Source organism: Lipotes vexillifer, unplaced genomic scaffold, assembly GCF_000442215.2.
Source record: "Lipotes vexillifer unplaced genomic scaffold, Lipotes_vexillifer_v1.1 scaffold697, whole genome shotgun sequence".
Classification (NCBI taxonomy): domain Eukaryota; kingdom Metazoa; phylum Chordata; class Mammalia; order Artiodactyla; family Lipotidae; genus Lipotes; species Lipotes vexillifer.
In genome coordinates, this window is record NW_006779498.1 from 28,483 (window position 1) to 47,681 (window position 19,199).

The 19,199-nt window shown below is 44.1% G+C and overlaps 1 protein-coding gene across 1 annotated transcript in view; it reads left to right on the forward strand.

The window, feature by feature from the left end:
* Positions 1-19,199, forward strand: part of GALNT10 (polypeptide N-acetylgalactosaminyltransferase 10) — a gene marked incomplete at its 5' end in the record, with an annotated part of 112,949 nt that overhangs the window by 2,163 nt on the left and 91,587 nt on the right. Inside the window, one exon of the mRNA XM_007452850.1 lies at positions 746-884. Within this exon, the coding sequence (XP_007452912.1) occupies positions 746-884 (139 nt within the window). The remainder of the gene's footprint in view (positions 1-745; positions 885-19,199) is intronic.

Below are 19,199 nucleotides of genomic sequence, written 5' to 3' on the forward strand. Positions count from 1 at the left end.
CTCTTTCCCCAGATGGATTGTAAAGAGAGAGGAAAACTGGTACTGGACCCACCCAAATCCATTGCTCAAAACAACACTTTTCAGGCAGTCCAGGCCTAGGCTAGGCAAATCTTAATTTGTTTGCTGGCTTAAAAAAAAATCAAAACACCTTTTATCATTTGTGGCAATTTTGATTTATGTATAAAGCTTGCCTTGCCTCACATGTGAGTATTTCCTCACATGGTTAATAGGGTTTATAGTTTACAGAAAGCTTTCATGTATGCAACCTCTCATTTGACGTTCTCAGCATGGTGTGGGTACCAGACAGGAACAAGCTACAGTTCAGAGAGGTAGTACTGGCCCAAGGTTGATCAGCTCATAGGCAAGTGACCTGGCCTCCCATCCAGGTGACCAGACTTCAGGGTCAGGGATGTTTAGGGCTCCTGGCAGAGTGGGGGAAGCATGGGCTTTGGAGCCCAGAGACCTGATTTTATAGCCTTTCTGAGTCCTGGTTTATCTGTCTATAGAATGAGGGCTTGTATGCCTACCCTGACAGCTTTGCTGGGGACATTACATGAGAACAGGTCTGAAGTGCATGATACGCCCATGGCTGAGTCTCATTCCCCTCACCTCTTTAGCCCTGCAAAATCTGGAGGAACACTGTGTATCAAATATAAAGTTCTATCTTGGTGATTTAACCATATTTTTCATCTTCCCTTCCCCACTCCATTTAATTGGCAACACTGACTTTGCTCTTTGCTCCTAGGAAACGGAGAACAAGGGAGGCCCTTCCCCATGACCGATGCTGAGAGAGTGGATCAGGCATACCGAGAAAATGGATTTAACATTTACGTCAGTGATAAAATCTCCCTGAATCGCTCTCTCCCTGATATTCGGCACCCAAAGTGAGTGTAACATCTCTCATCTTCTGGGATCTAAAGATTTTGCCCTGGGCTCTTGTTGAGAATTAAAGAAAAAGGTACATAAAGCACTGCTGGAGGGGATTTCCTCCTGTTACCCAGGGCCTTCGTGCACAGGTTCGTGTGATCAGATTCTCCTAGAATTTAGAACTGGTGTGGCCGAGGGACAACATTGTCTCTCCAGAAGAGCTGGTCTCCTTCCTCTTTTCAACCAGCGGAAACCATGACCTCTGTATTTCCTTTTTTGACTCTAGCCCACAGGGAAGTCTATACCTCAATTTGCAAGACACTTGCAGCAGCCGTTTCAATCCTCCCTTTCTCCACCTTCTGTGTGTGACATTTTTATTTTTATTTTTTTTAATCTTTATTTTAGCTATCCTGTGCACCTGTACATCTATATGTTGGTTATAAGCTATCTCAACTCACTTTGAGAGAGGACATATCATAATGATTATAAAGATAACAGTGGCAGCTAACATTCTTTGAACAGGTAGCATGTGTCAGGCACTTCATTTGCATTGTCTCAGGTCCCTGTGATGTAGGTCCTGTGACGATGCCCATTTTTACAGATGAGGAAACTGAGGCTTAGATGGGTATTATAACTCATGTAGGGCCACACTAAGAAGGTGAGCCAGTTCTTGAGCTCCAGTTCAACCAAAAACTGCTCTGGATCTTAAGCCATCCTGCCTCCCCTTTTTAATAGGAGTACTGTAGTGGTCATGGTGATTTTCTAGCAGAGGGGTACCTCTTAAAGTTGCTGTGCATTAGAATCACCTGGATGGCTGTTAGTTCGAACACAGGACCTTGAGCCTCAACGCCCATAATCCCTGATTCAGTAGATCTGGGTCAGGGCCCAAGAACTTCATTACAAGTAAGCTCCCGCGTGATGTTTGTGGGGTCACGCTTTGGGAACCACTGCAAGCAGAAGATTTCAAAATTGTTTATTCACGAAGGCAGTACTGAGTAGAAGTGGAGCATAAACTGTTTCGCTCAGGGACTAAGAAATTAGAAGCCGGGAAAAGATAATAACAGCTAACACTTATTAAGTACTTACTGTATGCCAAGCATTACTCTAAGCCAGCTGTTCTCAGAGTGTGGTTCCCAGGCCAGCAACAGCAGCATCACCTAAGAGTTTGTTAGACATGCAAACTGCTGGATCTCAGCCCAGGTCTACTGAATCAAAAGCTCTGCACAGGGGCCCAGCCGTCTGTGTTCTAACAAGCCCTCCAGGGGATTCCTATGCAAAGCTGAAGTTTTATATATACATTCTTTTTTTATGTTTTTTTTCCATTATGGTTTATCACAGGATATTGAATAGAGTGCCCTGTGCTCTACAGTAGGACCTTGTTGTTTATCCATTCTAAGTGTAATAGTTTGCATCTACCAGCCCCAGAACCAAGGGTACTTTAAGTGCATTAATTCAGCCAAACCTTCCAAAAACCCTATGAGATAGGTACCTTTATTATCACCATTTTACAGATAAGGAATTGAGGCCAAAAAAAAAAAAGGTTAAATAGTTACCGTGAGATGATACAGCTGGTAAGAGGTGGCGCTAGAATTTACATGCAGGAAGTCTGACCTAGAATCCGTTAAGTCATAAGGTCTTTCCACCGTAAGGACTCAGTTGGTAGAATGTAATAATAAAGAATCTCAGTAGCATGTGTGGCTACTTACAAAATGCTTTCTGCCCGCTTACATCTTTCAGTTCCTGCAATAGTACTTTGAGGTTGGCGTTTTTATTATCATCTCCACTTTGTAGATGAGGAAAGCACACAGCTAGGAATCCCCAGCCGGAAGGTGTGCTGCTTGCTCAGGACAGGGCCCAGTTCTCAAGGATTTCTTGCAGCGAGGGGAGGGAGCGAGGGCCTTGCAGGGCTTGCTCCAGCATTTGCTGTTCGTTTCATGGTCTTCACTGTCAAGCCTGGGATTTTTTTCACCTAAGTCTGAGAATGTAGTTCAGATATTACTGATGTTGTTGGATTCAGAACTGTGACCCGACTCTGAGGGTCAGAAACTCAATTTATATGTTTAGCCCCTCTCGGAGTTCAGAATTCTGCACTAATTTCATCTTTCTAAGTCTGGGAAAGAAGTTTCATCTGGGAGCATTATTCTCTTACCTCAGCTACTGCTCTGTGGTTCTGTAGGTTCTCAACTCTGGCTATACCTGGGGTGGTTTTAAAAAAATACAAAAGTCGGGGCCCTACCCCAGCCACTGGAGTCTGAATCTCTGGAGGGATAGCCTGGGTCTGAGGATCTTCTGAAATCTCAGAACGTGATTCTCGCATATAGCCAGGGTTGAGAACTGCTGGTGTGAAATAAGGAATATTTTTACTGTGAGAGAGAGATGCTTTCATCCATTCATTCATCTGTTCATCCAGTAAATGTATATTCATGGTCTTCTGTGTACCAAGCCCTGTGCTGAATACCAGGAACATAATGATAAGTGAGCCATTATTGCTGCTTTGGGCAAGAGCAGGGGGTGGATGGCAGGAGCAGGCCATTACACCACAGGTGAGAACCAGTGAGGGAGTAGGCACAGGGTGCTTTGGAAGCCCAGGGGACACCCCCACCCGACACCAGCCTCTGCGGGAGAGGACTAAGCAAGATGGCGCTTTGCCTTAACAACTAAAGGGGTGAGTCTCCCAGCTGTTAGAGGGAGAGCCAGGGGCGGGGAACAAACCCTTCTGTCTCCCAGTGCAGTGCTCTCTCCCGACAGCCCAGAAGAAGAAAGGTCTTCATAATCAAGGCGTCCTAGGACCCACAGATAGGTCTGTGAATAGAACTCAGGAGGGTCTGTAAACTTGGATGAGAACAACATTGCATTTTTCTTTTCATGAACCTCTCACTGAGATCTGGTGTTCCCTTCAGTTATGACTGTAGACAACGAAGCACCTATGATATTTTCACCAAAAGAAATCATTTACTTTCCCATCACTTTACAGATATCTTGAAATGTCACAGATACTCATCACTGCTTTGGAATGAAGGTAGTTTTTAGAACTTCCACTAGATCTTGTCATTTAATGTGTTAATGAAGAAGCACATTTGTGACTCTATTTCAAATTCTTTTATTATTTTGATAACAGTATTTCAGTCTAACTGGTTTCCTTTACAAGCTCATCTATTTTATTTTATTCATTGTACACACTGTTCTGAGAAGTGACCATAGGCTTCACCAACCTGGCAGAGAGGTTCAGAGTTTGGGTTTAAGGGGAGGAGGCCCAGTTCTGGGTGGATGTGAATTGGGCCTAAGGCTCTCCTGTATTACCAGCCCACCCACCCAACCAGTATCCAGGTTATGGCAAAAGATGTCGCTAAATCCAACGCTCCTGACACCCACCCTTTTTTAGAATCCCGTTGTGGAAGCTGACTTTTATTTTTTAATGGTAAAGATGGGTTTTATAAAATCATTAAGCTGCTTTACTTTACAATTTGAGGGAGGGGGCTACAGTGGAATTTTGCAGAGCTAAGAAAATTGTTTACATTGCTCTGATAAGAAGCAATTTAATATGAACATCTATAAACCTCCATTTCACATTTGCCGTAGTTTGTTGTTAATTTTTTCATATGAAAGTTTTGTTTTTTTGCTTTAAGTCTTGAATACGTATTCATTAAGACTCATTTAAGCACTAGAGCACTGCTAAAATTCCCTGATTTAAAATATCCGTTTCTGATTACATAACGAGACCTCAAATATTTGGCACCTATACAACTGGCACCTTTCAACAAGTGGAATTCTAGGCAGAAGTTAAAAAGAGCTATTGAGAAAAGCCAAAGACACTGAGTTCAGAGAGATTTCCTGGTTGGGCAGGTCTCTGTAAAAGCAAAGTGTTCTGGGATTGATTGGAAAGAAAAGCATGCAACTAAGCACACTCCATCCTGTAGGGTCACAGGGCAAATGAGCATTGAAGCTGAGCTGAAGAGGAGAAGGAGAGCAGTGACGAGCAGGCAAGAGAAAGGGCAGCAGGAGGAAGAAAAAATATCAACAGGAAAGGAGGGAAAGGAGGGTTAAGGCATGACTGGTATAAGATAGACCAGTGTGAAGAACAGGAAAGGAAACATCAAGAAGGGAAAGAAGGAAGAAGAAGGACAATGGTGTGAAAAAGAGGAAATAAAAATATGAAAAAGATCCAAACCAAGGAAAAATGGAATCTTATCCAGAATATCCTATTATAATACTTGAAAGTTAAGAATTAACTCTATTTAATCTGTATTAGTCCACACTGGCAAATAGCAGCACTTGTTATCTTTTTAAAAATTTTATTTACTTACTTATTTATGGCTGCGTTGGGTCTTCGTTTCTGTGCGAGGGCTTTCTCTAGTTGCGGCAAGCGGGGGCCACTCTCCATCGTGGTGCGCGCGCCTCTCACTATCGCAGCCTCTCCCGTCGCGGAGCACAGGCTCCAGACGCGCAGGCTCAGTAGCTGTGGCTCATGGGCCCAGTTGCTCTGCGGCATGTGGGATCTTCCCAGACCAGGGCTCGAACCCATGTCGCCTGCATTGGGAGGCAGATTCTCAACAACTGCGCCACCAGGGAAGCCCCCAGCACTTATTTTGATAAGATAAAAACTCAATTGCAAGAAACTGTCTCACATGGATTATCCTATTGGGAAGCTGACTTTTCATAAATGAGTTGACAGATGTCTTGAAGAGCTTTTCTTTTTTTCCAGGGGAAGTGGGGTGGGAGAATCTTTCCTGCAGTTTGACAGCAGAAATGTGTGAAGAAGTTAGAGCAGTCAAGCCACTCAGTCCCTCCTGTTGCTTTTAGCTTAAACAGCTTCTCTGGCAGGAGCTGAGGTTTATGTTTGCCTTCTACTCCTTCAAACTGAATTTTGGCAGCAGCCTGTCAAGGACAGGACCAAGGGGCTGTTTGTTTGCGCCAACTGCATTTGCTTCCTCCAGAAGCTGCACCAGGGAGCATGCAGCCACGGAGAGTGGAGACTAGGTGGTCCGGCCCCACTTGCTGGGTTTGCACGTGGGAGGTGGCCAGCTGGCTCTGAGCAGGCCTGCCCTCGGCCCCTCCTGCCAAGGGAACAGGAACAAGGATGGCTGGTGGGCTGGCCCACTTCTCTTCTCCCCGGGGGCCCTGCTGGTCTGCGTGGCAGCCACACATGGAGGCCCCCTCCAGGGCACAGAGCTGGTAGCAGCGGAGTCCCAACTGCTGGAAGTTGCCTGGGTCTAAAAGTTCCCGGGCACACCCCTCCGTTGGATGATCAGCTTCTTCCGTGCAAAGATTATCCATGGTGGGGGTGAAAGCAGCCTACAATCCTGACCTGCTTTCTCCAGTCCATGAATATAGCTTCCAGTAATGAATGAACCTGAATGGCATCTTTGTCACAAGAAAAGGCCCGAGTCTACCAGGTTCTTGGTTCCATGTTCCTTCTTGATTTTTCCTTTTTGTTTAATTAACATGGTTACTTTATGGTATGTGCTCAGTTTCCTCAAAAGAATTTATAAGCTCGTACTATTATAATAGGCCTGGATTCTGTTGAGTGCCTTTACATCCCCAACAGGCTACAAAAGCAGCAAGGGATCTTCATTCTCAAAGAATGGAGATCACTGGAAATAGTAACTGTGTGGGTAAATACATACAATTTTTTCTTACTGTTTAAATCTTTCAAAAAGATATCTGACTGTGTAACCCAAAATAATAACATATCCTTGTGTTCAAAGCATAGATAAAAGTAAAATATATACCACCATAAAGGTTAGAGGGGAGAAATGTAACATAGTAAGGTTCTTCTACTTACAAAGTGGTATAATGTCATTTGAAATTAGACTTTAAAAGTTAAAAGTATATAAAAGTATGGGCTTCCCTGGTGGCGCAGTGGTTGAGAGTCCGCCTGCCGATGCAGCGGACGCGGGTTCATGCCCCGGTACGGGAGGATCCCATATGCCGCGGAGCGGCTGGGCCTGTGAGCCATGGCCGCTGAGCCTGCGCGTCCGGAGCCTGTGCTCCGCAATGGGAGAGACCACAACAGTGAGAGGCCCATGTACTGCAAAAAAAAATTTTTTTTTTAAAGTATATAAAAGTATGTACTATAGGGGGCTTCCCTGGTGGCGCAGTGGTTGAGAGTCCACCTGCCGATGCAGGGGACGCGGGTTCGTGCTCCGGTCCGGGGGGATCCCGCATGCCGCGGAGCGGCTGGTCCCGTGAGCCATGGCCGCTGGGCCTGCGCGTCTGGAGCCTGTGCTCCGCGACGGGAGAGGCCGCAGCAGTGAGAGGCCCACGTACCGCAAAAAAAAAAAAAAAAAAAAAAAGGAAAGTATATACTATAAACCCTAAAAGGAGCACTCAAATGACAAAATAAAGAGTTGTAGCTAATAAGCCAACAAAGGAGATAAAATGGAATCATGAAAAATATTCGGTTAATCCAAAAGAAGGCAGAAAAGGAGGGGAAAAAAGAACAAAGGTCAGAAAGGAAAAATTGAAAGCAAGTACCAAGATGATGGACTTTAACCTAACCATATCAATAATCACATTAAATAATCACAGTAATTACTTTAGTGGAAAAGCAGCTTGTCCAATTAGATAAGAAAGCAAGATCCAACTACATACTGCCTGCAAGAAACACACTTTAAAGATAAAGATACAAATAAATTAGAAGTGAAAGGATAGAAAAGATCTTCTGTGCTAACATTAGTCAAAAGAAAACTGGAGTGACTATATATTAATATCAGTCAAATAGATTTCAGGACAAAGACAATTACCAGGGATAAAGAAGGTCATTTCATGATAAGGGGATCATTCATTAAGAGGACATAGCAATCTTAAATGGTTAAGCAACTAATAAGAGAGTTTTAAAATACATGAAGCAAAAACTCATAGAACTGCAAGGAGAAATAGACATAGCCACAATTATGAAATTTCAACACTTCTCTCTCAATAATTGATACAACAAGTAGACAGAAAATCAGCAAGGATATAGTAGAGTTGAACAGCACTGTCAACCAGTGTGACCCAGTTGACATTTGTGGAACACTCCACTCAGTAACAGCAGAATATACAATCTTTTCAAGTGTGTACATAACATTTACCAAGATAAACTATATTCTGGGCCAGAAAACAAGTCTCCATAAATTTAAAAGGATTCAGGTGATACAAATTATGTTCTCTGACCACAGTGGAATTAAATTTAGAAACCAGTAATAGAATAGTGTCTTAAAATTTCCAGATGTTTGGGAACTATGTAACTCAGGAATAACAGATGGGTCAAAGAAAAAATCAAAAGGAAAATCAGAAAGTATTTTGAACAGAATGAGAATAGAAATAGAATATGTCAGAATTTGTGGGATGTCACTAAAGCAGCATGTAAGGGGAAATTTTGTAGCATTAAATGCCTATATTGGAAAAGAAGAATGGTCTCAACTTAATGACATCAGCGTCTACTTTAAAAACTAGAAAGAGTAAGTTAATCCAAAATAAACAGAAGAAAGGAAATTTTTAAAAAGATCAAAGCAGAGATCAGTGAAATAGAGAATAGAAAACCAATAGAGAAAAATCAATGAACCCAAAAGCTGGTTCTTTGAGGTGGTCAATTAAATTGATGTCTTAGCAGCCTGATAAAGAAAAAAAAGAGAGAAGGCACAAATTATCAATATCAAGAATGAGAGAGGTGACACAACCAGAGATTCTATTACTGTTGAGAATAATAAAGTCATATTCTGAACAACTTTATTCCCATAAATTCAACAACTTAGATGAAATGACAAATTCCTTAAAAGATACAAACTCCCAAAACTTACTCAAGAAGAAATGATTCATTTAAATAGCCCTATATCTAGTAAAGAAATTCAAATTATATTAAGAACCTTCCCACAAAGAAAACTCTGGGCCCAAATAGATTCCTTGGTGAATTCTACAAAAATTTAGGAAATAATACAAATTCTACACAACTCTTCCAAAAAGTTAAAGAGGATGGAGTACATTCCAACTCATTGTGAAGAAGCCAGCATTACCCCGATACCAAAACCAGACAGAGACAACACAAAAAAGATTACAGGCCAATATCTCTGATGAACAGAGATGCAAAAATCCTCAACAAAATATTAGCAAACCAAATTCAGCAATATGTCAAAAAGATCATACAACCGTGATCAAGTGGAATTTATTCCAGGGATTCGAGGATGGTTCAACATCCACAAATCAGTCAACGTGATGCACACCACATTAATAAAATGAAGGATGAAAACCATATGTTCATCTCAGTAGATACAGAAAAAGCATTTGATAACATTCAACACCCATTTATGATAAAAGCTCTCAATAAAGTGGGTGTAGAAGGGACGTATCTCAACATAATAAAGGCCATATGTGGCAAACACACAACTAATATCATACTCAGTAATGAAAAGTTAAAAGCTATCTCTAAAATCAGGAACTAGACAAGGATACCCCTTCTCACGACTCCTATTCAACATAGTATTGAAATCCTAGATAGAGCAATTAGGCAAGAAAAAGAAATAAAAGGCCTCCAAAACAGAAAGGAAGAAGTAAAATGGTCACTATTTGCAAATGACATGATTTTATATACAGAAAACCCTAGACTCCACCAAAAACCTGTTAAAAATAATAGAATCCAGTTGGAAATGGATTTGTTATCGTGGTTTGCTAAGCATTGCAGTATCCACAGCATCTGGATAAAAGGGTAGGGAATCAGGAAGAGGGAGAGCACTGAAGGGAAATCGCTCCCTGGACCCAGAAGAGCTAGAGGCTGAGAACCTATTGAGGGACCACCACCTTCCTCCCATGATAGTGTGGCCTTGGTGTTGCTGGAGGTTGAGAACCAGGAAAGCCTGATGTTTATAAATATCTGCAGAAACAGACAGGGAAGCTTCTGGAATGGTGATGAAAGCTCAAGCAGGAAAGGCCTGGGATGTAAAAGAATTTAGTTTTTCTGGCCCAGAAGGCATCACCAGTTGTGCATTCATGGGACCCCAGGGGACCAAAGGAAGCTGTTGGCAGAGCTGCTGTCTGTGTTCTTGGGCTCCTGCTGCATGGACACCTCATGAATGTATTCAGAGCTAATTAAATCAGGAATTTAAGGCAACCGTGTATGTGTGTTAAGGGCTCCTTTCTCATTCCTCCATCCCCGATCTGTTGCCCACCAAAATGCAGCCTCCTCCTACACATTTATACTAAAATGATCAAATGTCAGTCCCTGCCTTGAAGAGATCTCAAGCCTATTAGTCAGTTGAAAGTTTCTCTGCAAGTCATTCACTCGTTAATTAAGCAAATACTTATTGGGTGCCTACCATGTGTGTTTATGACTTCCTAGCCTACTAGTGTAGGCTAGTCCCTGGGAAAACAGCAATGGACAAAATGGGCAAAATTTCCTTCCCTCCTAGAGCTTACATTCTACTGGGCTGGGGAGGTCATAAACAAACAAATGAATATATTTATTTTCCAGTGATGTAGAGAAAGAAAGAAGCAAAGTAAGAGGTAGAAAAAGTGATGGGAGAGGCTTCCCTGGCGGTCCAGTGATTAAGACTCCGTACTTCCACTGTAGGGGGGCGCAGGTTCGATCCCTGGTTGGGGAGCTAAGATCCCACATGCCGTGGGGCACGGCCAAAAAAAAAAAAAAAAAGTGATGGGAATAAGGTGTATCTTATTTCAGTGGTCAGGGAATGCTTCGCTGGTAAGATGCCATGTGAGCAGAGAAATGAAGAAGTGAGGGGCCTAGCAAGGCAGTTAACTGGGGGAAGAGCCCTGCAGGCAGAGGAAACAAGTACAGAGGCCCTGAGACCATCGTGCTTGGCTGTGGTACCCAGCGAGCCAGGAGGAGATTGATGAGAAGCAAGGTTGGAGGAGTGTCAGGGTCGTGGTGGGGCTTTGACTTTTACCAAAGTGAGTAAGATGGGAATCCCTGGAGGGTTTTGAGCAGAGAGCGCCATGATCCGATTTTCACTTTCGAAGGATCCCTTTGGTTGCTATGTTAGAATAGACTGAGGTGGCCAAGGGTAAAGACAGGGAGAATAGTTAGGGGTATATTACAGACTCAGACCACAGTGGGAGTAGAGATTACCAGTGGCCGCATTCTAGATATACTTTGAAGATGGAGACTACAGAATTTACTTACAGACAGTATAGATATGAGAAAAAGAAAGGAGTCAAGGATAACGCCAAGGTTTTTGGCCAGAGCGACTGGGGAGATGGGGTTGCCATTACAGAAATGAAGACTTTGGGAAGAGCAGGCTTGGGGGAAATCAAGATTTGTATTTCAGTCAAGGTTAAGATGTTCTAAAAACATCCAAACGATGATGTCAAGTAGGCAGTTGAATAAATGATGCCATTTGTGTTGTGAAAAATGGAAATGGTGGTGGGATCCTTTTTTGACTATATTATACATTATATTGTGATTTTAGTTAACTCACTTTCCTTGAATAGCAAAAACTATCTGAGGCGTAACAGATAGTAAATCTAAAAATGACCCAGGATCAGCTGTGGTCTGTGGTGTGGCGTGCAGGATGATAGTTTGTGTGCCACATTCAGGTCAAAGTGAGGGCGGTGCACACCTTCTGCCATCTCCAATGGGAGTGAATGGCTGGAGTCTGTGCCCACCCATCTCCCACCCCCACAGTGCCAGGAGGTATGTCAGACCCTCTGTACAGCAGTGACAGGCTTGGAAGACACGTTTAGTGTGTATTAGCAGTTCTTACCCTTTTTATCTTGATTTGTATGGTGGAGTAAGCTCACTTCACACTTTTGTAATGGAGTGCTTGAGTGCAAGATTAGCGCCCCAGAGATCCTCGGGATGAGAGAGATCCAGACTCCCTAGTTTGGCAGGTTGTTAGCAAGGCAGTTGTGTAGGGAGGGGCAGCGGGCAGAAGGAGGCTGTAGCCTGAATGATTTGTGAGCTGGGAAAGGAAAAAGTCCAGGTTTCTTTGTAGCATCACTGATTCTACAGGAAACTTCAATCGGCTCTCCTCTGAAATTAAATTTCTCTCTTCTGAGCAATAGTGTTTCTTCTAAGACAACAGTTATTGATCCATCAGACCTAATATTGGGATTTAAAGGTGCTCATAAGCCTTAAAATGAAATGGCAGCCAATAAACTTTCTCAAATTGACTACTTTTCTTGTAATTTTTAAAACAGATTTCAGTGAATTCAGCCTTTTGGTGAAATTACAGAGATAAATGGCTTATACACAAAAATGGCTGCCTGTCAACTGAAAATCAAACAGGCATGTATCCCATATGATCTTTGCTGGGTGAAAAGCACTCGACATCCACATGAACTGTTGTATGGTTTGTGTTCTTTTATCATTTCTGCAAACAGATGCGTTAGAATCTAAGTCTTCTTGAAATGGGTGCTGTGTTCTCCATGAATAATAACAACACCTGCCATTTATCTAGTGCTTGTGTGCCAGGCATCGTGCTGAGCACTACACAGCCTCAGCTCACTTGTTCCCACTTTGAGTTTTGGTGTGACGACGTTTTTCTTTCCTTTATGTCTCAACATCATCTTCTCATTTACAAAAACTCTGTCACAACTCTTTTGTGATTCTGGCCTCTCTGAAATCGTTTGTGTCTAACGGGGATTACTAGCTCCATTTTACAGATGCATACACTAAACCTCAGGGAAGCTGAGTTCTTTGCTCCAGTTCACACAGCCTGTAGAAGGCAAAGGAGACTCACACCTGGACCCCAGCCTGTGCTCCTTCTGCTGCATCACACAAGACCGAGACCCATTCCTCACAGGGAAGGAAGCAGACATTTTTACATTCGAATCTTTTGTGCATGAAGATTCTTGGGCCAGGCGTAGCGAGCAGGGTTGGCTAGATAAATGGACACAGCCCGGACACTGCTTGAGTTGCCTTTCACTCCCACTGCTGAAGGTAACATATGCTTGTCCGGGAGCAGATAAATCGCCCTCAGTAAAATTGGTTAAAGAGATGAGTTTGATTTCTAAGTGGTATTGCCCTCGAAAGGATTTAAGGAAAAAGAGAATAATGACTGGAAGATAAAGACAATTATCAATTCTCTCCCTTCATTAAGATGGTATCACGGGCAGAATGATGATAAGAAAAGCGAAGCAGCTCAGCTTAGGAGCAATGTGACGTAGACTAGAACATAAGTCCCTCCCGATTGTAAGCTTCCTTCTCCACACCTTTTTGGGGGACAAAATCAATAGTGCCCCCACCCAGCCAGCCACCTGCAACCCTGAATCTGCCCAGGTGGTGAATGGTATCAGTTTAGCATTCTGTAGACTTTTCCTTTGTTTATGCAACATATGGAGACATAGCAAGAGGTTTGGGGTTTTTTGGTTTGGGGTTTTTTTCCCCCACAAAAATGTGGTCATACTATATGTGTTTTATTCTACAGGTAGGTTTTTTTCGCTCATATCTTGGTCACTTTTCTAAGACATTTCTAATAGCTGTATAATATTACACAGGAATCTCATAAATTCAACCATTGCTCTGTTGACAGGCATACAGGTTGTTTCCATTCTGGAAACACTGGCAAAAACATCCTTGAACATGTTTCTTTACATTTTAGTTTCTTCTTTTCTCCTCTTGTCATGAATCATGAAGAATCTTGATATTAAAGCCCATTTCCTCCTTACCTTGTTAACCTGGCATCTGGCATCTAACGGGAGGTGTGGTCCTTATGGTGGTTATTTCATGCTGATAATTCCGGGCCTCTTGACCTCACCTACCGTATTGATTAACCAGAGTTCCTCCTTCCTGCTGTCAGCCTGTGTTTAAAGTTTGAGCACATGGAACACTTTGCATGTTACGTCTGCAGAAGGACCAGTTTTATCATGTGCGACAGCCATGTGAAGAAACTGTTGGATTTTGCTGTGTGCTTTAAAAATTTTTGCTGTTGTTATTGTGGTTTTTACACCTGTCTCAAAACTAGATATGATCTGAGCAGAGGGCTTTCCAAAATGTGAGTTCAAAGGGAGAGGCAAAGACTGCACAAACCAAGATCCTTTAAATACTGCTTGTACCTGAAGTCTCTGGTACAGATTAGGGGGCACAAAACGGGATGAACTGGTGGTGCAGAGGTGCATAATTAATACTAATAAACTTTGTTATTCTCTTAACTGTTGAGAGGAGGGAAGAGCAGGTGGGTGTGGCAAAGCCTCCCCTAAATGGAAAAGGACCTTCAAAAAGATGTCAGCCTCAGCACATGTTGTCACACTAATTTTCCGGCTCCTCTGGTTCCAGCCAGACTGTGTTAAAGAGAAACCCACGCCTGTCTCATCCCCCGCAGAGCGGGAGGGAAGGGCTGGGGAGCCGAGCCTCAGCTGTAGAGAAAAGGCTTGCTGTCGGGTATGTCAGGAGAGGGCCCAGACCTGCATCTGGAGGGATGATGAGGGTGAAGGGCAGGAGTTTTTCACACTCTGCCCACTAAGATCCAGTTTCTTCCTTTTGTTCCAGAGCCTGGAGCTATTTATAACTTCCACTAAGCTTCTTGGGGGCTCCAGAGCCCAAAAGACATAGTCTTCCTGAGAATGTTGTATTATAAGGAACTGTCCTTTATACAAAATACAGAGGGGAGAATTTCAGAATTTTGAACTTAAACCATTTGCTGGAAAATGACCTACACCGTGGCCTCGGGGAGGTGGAAGCTCACATGTCTGAGCCAGGTGCTATACCAGGTACATTCACATATGGTATGTCATTTATTCCTTGGGACAGCCTTTATAGGAAAGAGTTATATCCCCGTTTTACCCACATGGAACCTGAGGCTTAGGGAGGATGTGACCTTCCCCAAGTGACACACTTCTAAGTGACAAAGGTGAGATTTGAATCCGGATCTGAGGGTCTCTTCAGCTCACGTCCCTTCCCTTAACACAGTTTCCACCTTGGAAAGTACCCTTACTGAAGCCCCTTGCCCTTTCCTGGGATGGCCATCCCTGATTCCAAGAGGATTGAAATCAGGAGCACTCCCTTTGCTGTGAGTTCCCCTCCACGTTTAGCTGTCTGCAGGGCTGGAGCTAGCTACTCCTCCCTCCTTGTGGCTGTCTTAATTGTCCATTCTCACCTAGTTCTCCTGCCATCCTCCTGGTGTGACCATCCCCACTTCACAGATGAGGAAACTGAGTCTCAGCAAAGGATGGAAAGCTGCCCCAGGCCTCACAGCTGCAGAGTAGCACAGCGGGATCTGAACCCAGGCCCAGAGCACTCTTGCTCCCTTAGGCACATACAATATTGGGTGTGTTCATGGACTTGCACTTCTTTTTTTAAAAAAAAAATCTATTTACTTATTTATTTATTTTGGCTGCGCTGGGTCTTAGTTGCGGCATGTGGGCTCCTTAGTTGAGGCATGCAGGCTCCTTAGTTGAGGCATGCACACTCTTAGTTGCAGCATGCGGGGTATTTAGTTGTGGCATGCAGACCCTTAGTTGCAGCATGCGGACTCTTAGTTGCAGTATGCATGCGGGATCTAGCTCCCCTGACCAGGGATCGAACCCGGGCCCCCTGCATTGGAGCAGGGAGTCTTATCCACTAGACCACAAGGGAAGTCCCTGGACTTGCATTTCGATTTGGTCTGTGGATAGTGTCCCATGTTAGGGAATTAAATTTTTTTTTTTTTATGTTCCCTTCAAAATGACTGGATTGTTCTTTTTCAAGGTTGACTTGGAGAGAAAATTTTTGAAATGCTTCCCTTTGATTTTGACTTCCTTTCTTTCTTATTCTAGTGCTCCAGCACTAAGCCCTGAGGGTACATGTTAAGGCCAGTATATTCGATTCATCTTTATGCCCAAGGGCTCAGAATCCTTTAGGGAATATTCAACTGGGGGCTGCTCAATCCCCAGTGAGTCCTCCTACTGCTTCCCACCCCCCACTTCAGCCCTTAGCCCAGGCCACTTTCTACTAGTCAGTGAATGATCAAAGTTCTCTTCCTGCAGCATGAGAGAGGCTGCCCCCTTCAGGTCAGAGGGAGCACCTGGGGAAGTTTCTGCCTCAGTCCTTCAAAAGCCATCCTTAGTTCCAAAACAGATTCATGTGACTGTTGGGGCTTAGAGATGATCCAGTTATATCAGCAAAATCCTTAATAGTTACAAGTGACAGAAACCTAACTCAAACTGACTGAAGAAAAGACAATGTATTGACTCACATAACTGAAAAGGCCAGGAGTAGACAATGGCTTCTGCCAGAGCTAGATCCAGGTCCCTGAGTGATGCCAGCAGGAACCTCTCTCTCCAACTCTTGGCTCTGTTTTCTGTTCTGCTAACTTCATTTTAAGATAGGAAACAGTCCGTATGGTGGCCCCAGGCAGATCAGACTTCTATCCTCCCACGTTCATTTTCAGCAGAAAAGAGCTTCCCTCTCTCCCCGCTGTCTCAGCCAAGATTTACTCTGATTTACAGGTGCCCATCCCTGAACCAACCACAGGGGCTGTGGAGCTGCGATGCTCTGGCTGAGCCAGGCTCTCTTGCCTACCCTCAAGGCAAGGCAAGGACCTCCGCCAAACCCTGTGAAATTGAGGGCTGGGAGATTCCCCAAGGAGAATCAGGATGCTCTTACCAAAAGAAGGAGAAGGAATACAGAGCAGGCACGCCAGACTTGCCCTTTGTCCAGCTCCCTTATCGACATAAGGGGCACCCGGGGTCCGGCAAGAAGATGGGACTTGGAATGTTGCATGGCAGAGCAGAAACCAGAAGCCAGGATTTCAGACTCCTACCTAGTTCCCTCAGTTTTTGTTTTTTTATCTATTCATTCTTCTTTTTGCTTGTATAATTAATAGTACATTACCTCTATAAAAATATTTTATTTTTATAGATGGGTTTCATCCAGGCTCCAGCTCTTACCAGCTGTTTGACCTAGGGCAAGTTATTTGACCTCTCTGCCTTGTTTGCTCGTCATTGTAATGGGAGTAACGATAGTCCCTACCTCATAAGAGCTTTGTGACAATTAAATGACTTAATGCACAGAAAGTGCTTATTATGCCCAACATAGTAGAAATCCTTAACAGATATATTCTGTTATAATCATTGTCATCTTCCAGCTTATTTTTTAACTGCTATCAGTACTCTGTAGTTCAAATTTTTCATTTATTTAATCTTTCCCCATTGATGAACATTCACTCTGTTTCTACTCTTTTCACCACTTCAAAGTGTGTCAAGAAGCACCCCTGACTGTGCCTCTTGGTCCTCACGCCGTGAACATCTTGCTCAACTTTGTCCTGTTGAGGTTGGGACCTCATCAGACTGTGAACCAGATAACAAAGGAAGTGCTTGGGCAAGCGGTGGGCTGTTTTGCACTCAGCTCATAGTTGTAAGGTTTGAAATACCACAGTTGCCTCTTCCTTTATGGTGTCTCCTGGAGCCAGAAATACTGAGCCAGGGGGGCACCAAGATTGATGTCATGTGATGGAAATGTCATGGTGTCCCTGCTTTGACCTTCTGTGAGGGCATCGCTCTGCCCGTTCCTGCCCCCGCAAGGCCCCTTCTAAGTGTCTCTGGAGCCCACTCTGTATCTGGGGACCCATGGAGACTGGGAGGCCATCAAGTCAGTGTGCCATGTGCCGCGTTGTAGAAACGAATATTTGTTCATAGAAGAGCTTGGAGGAAGACATACCCTAAATGTTTCACAGGGGTCAATCTCCGGTGTCAAGATCTTGAAGTCATTAGCGGTTGTCTTTTAGCCTTTCTGTTTTCCAGCCTTTCATAGTGAGCAATTACCACTTTTGTCATCAAGAAAAATATTATAAGCATTATTTTAAGTAAATACTCTCTAGATTTGAGGCTTGGATCCAAGTCACTTTCCACTAGGGGCTCCACTTCCTCATGTGGAGAATGGGGTTAGCACTCCCAGGTTTGTCTCCCTCTCAGGGGTTGGTGCAGCTTAGAAAAAAGGGAGAGTTCTCTATAAACCATCAGGCACAATGAACTGGGGAAGGAGGAGGTTATTATTGTCTGGTCGTAGCCAAACCCAGCCTCTTTGCGTTGGGAGCAGTGCCCCAGTTGCCCTGTCCCGGAGACCACACTCTGAAGGCATCGGGCAAAGGGATGCTTCGTGTTTATCACACATACAAGGACTGAGCATACTCGACTGTCCAGTGTTGAGATCTTAAGACACAACATGCAGACAGGTCTTAAAGGTGACAGCTAAGATGGGGGTGTCACTGGGGTGGGGGGTGGCCTTCTCTCTTCCTCTCTGCCACCCCCAGGCCTCCTCTGCTGCGATCTGAGGCCTAATAAGAGGAGGAGAAATGGGGCTTTTCACACGGTCTCCCAACAGGGAGGTGGCCTGTGGGCGAGTCTGTGGAGCCAAGTTTCCTGCTGGATACTGGAGAGATTCATTTCAGCATGGCACACAATTTTTTATTTGAACCAGTAGCCTAAGCTGGGACCAAACTAATGACTAGTGCCTGTGGCAAAAGTCGAAGTGCCATTTTGTGTTTATTTAGTAAATAAATGAGTGGATGGTTAGAGGAGGGAGAAAAAGAGTAGATCCTCCTCGCCTCCCCAGAAGCACATGATCAAGGCTGAGCCTTTTATTTAAGTTCTGAATAATTTTAAATCCAGGATTGGGTTAATCTAGAAGTGAATTTAGTCTGTTGTCGCATCATCTGCTTTCCTTAGTACATGATGGTGTTTGTGTATCTAGCGGCAGGCTGTGGGCCCCAGCTCTGGGGTTCAAGAGAGCCAGGGCTCTCTGCGCCGTAATAGCGCTGTTGTATTTCACCCCATGGACTCCAGGCAATTTATTACAGCTAACCCCCCCTCCAACCCTGCCACAACGAGTGAGCCTCCTGCAAAATTGGATGGAAGGCAGGAACTCTTGTAGAAAACGAGATATTACCTGTCTTTCTTGGCCACAGAGGACGCAGCCAAATTAAGGGAAAGGGTATTTTGAGAAGAGGTGCTTTTGTTCATTTGTGAAGGTCGACATAATGAAGTTGGAAAAGGCTTCCCCCAAGACTGGCTGAAATGATCAAAGGTGTTAGAGAGGTGGGGGAAGGGGCAGAGGAGGGCCCGGAGGTGGGGCCTGGATAAAAGCAGCCCAGCTAGATGCAGGAGCAAGAGGGGACGTGAAAGAAGGGGAAAGAGAGAGACTGACCTGTCCATCAAAACTGGACTGCCAGAATTAGGGGCACCCTGTCCGTGCAGCTGTAACTGGGCTCACAGCCAGACACCATGGGTTCATTCCTGCCCTGTCCCACCCCCCAGCTTCCCTTGGTGCCGCTAGCAGAGGTAGAATTTAAAGCTAAGGAGACCATGGACCCTGACCTGTTTTTTTCCTCCCAGCGTTTCTTTCTGAAAATTGTCAAAGAAAACTTGAATGAGTTGCACACAGAACACTCATCGAGATTCCCACCATTGAGATTCTACAATTAACATTC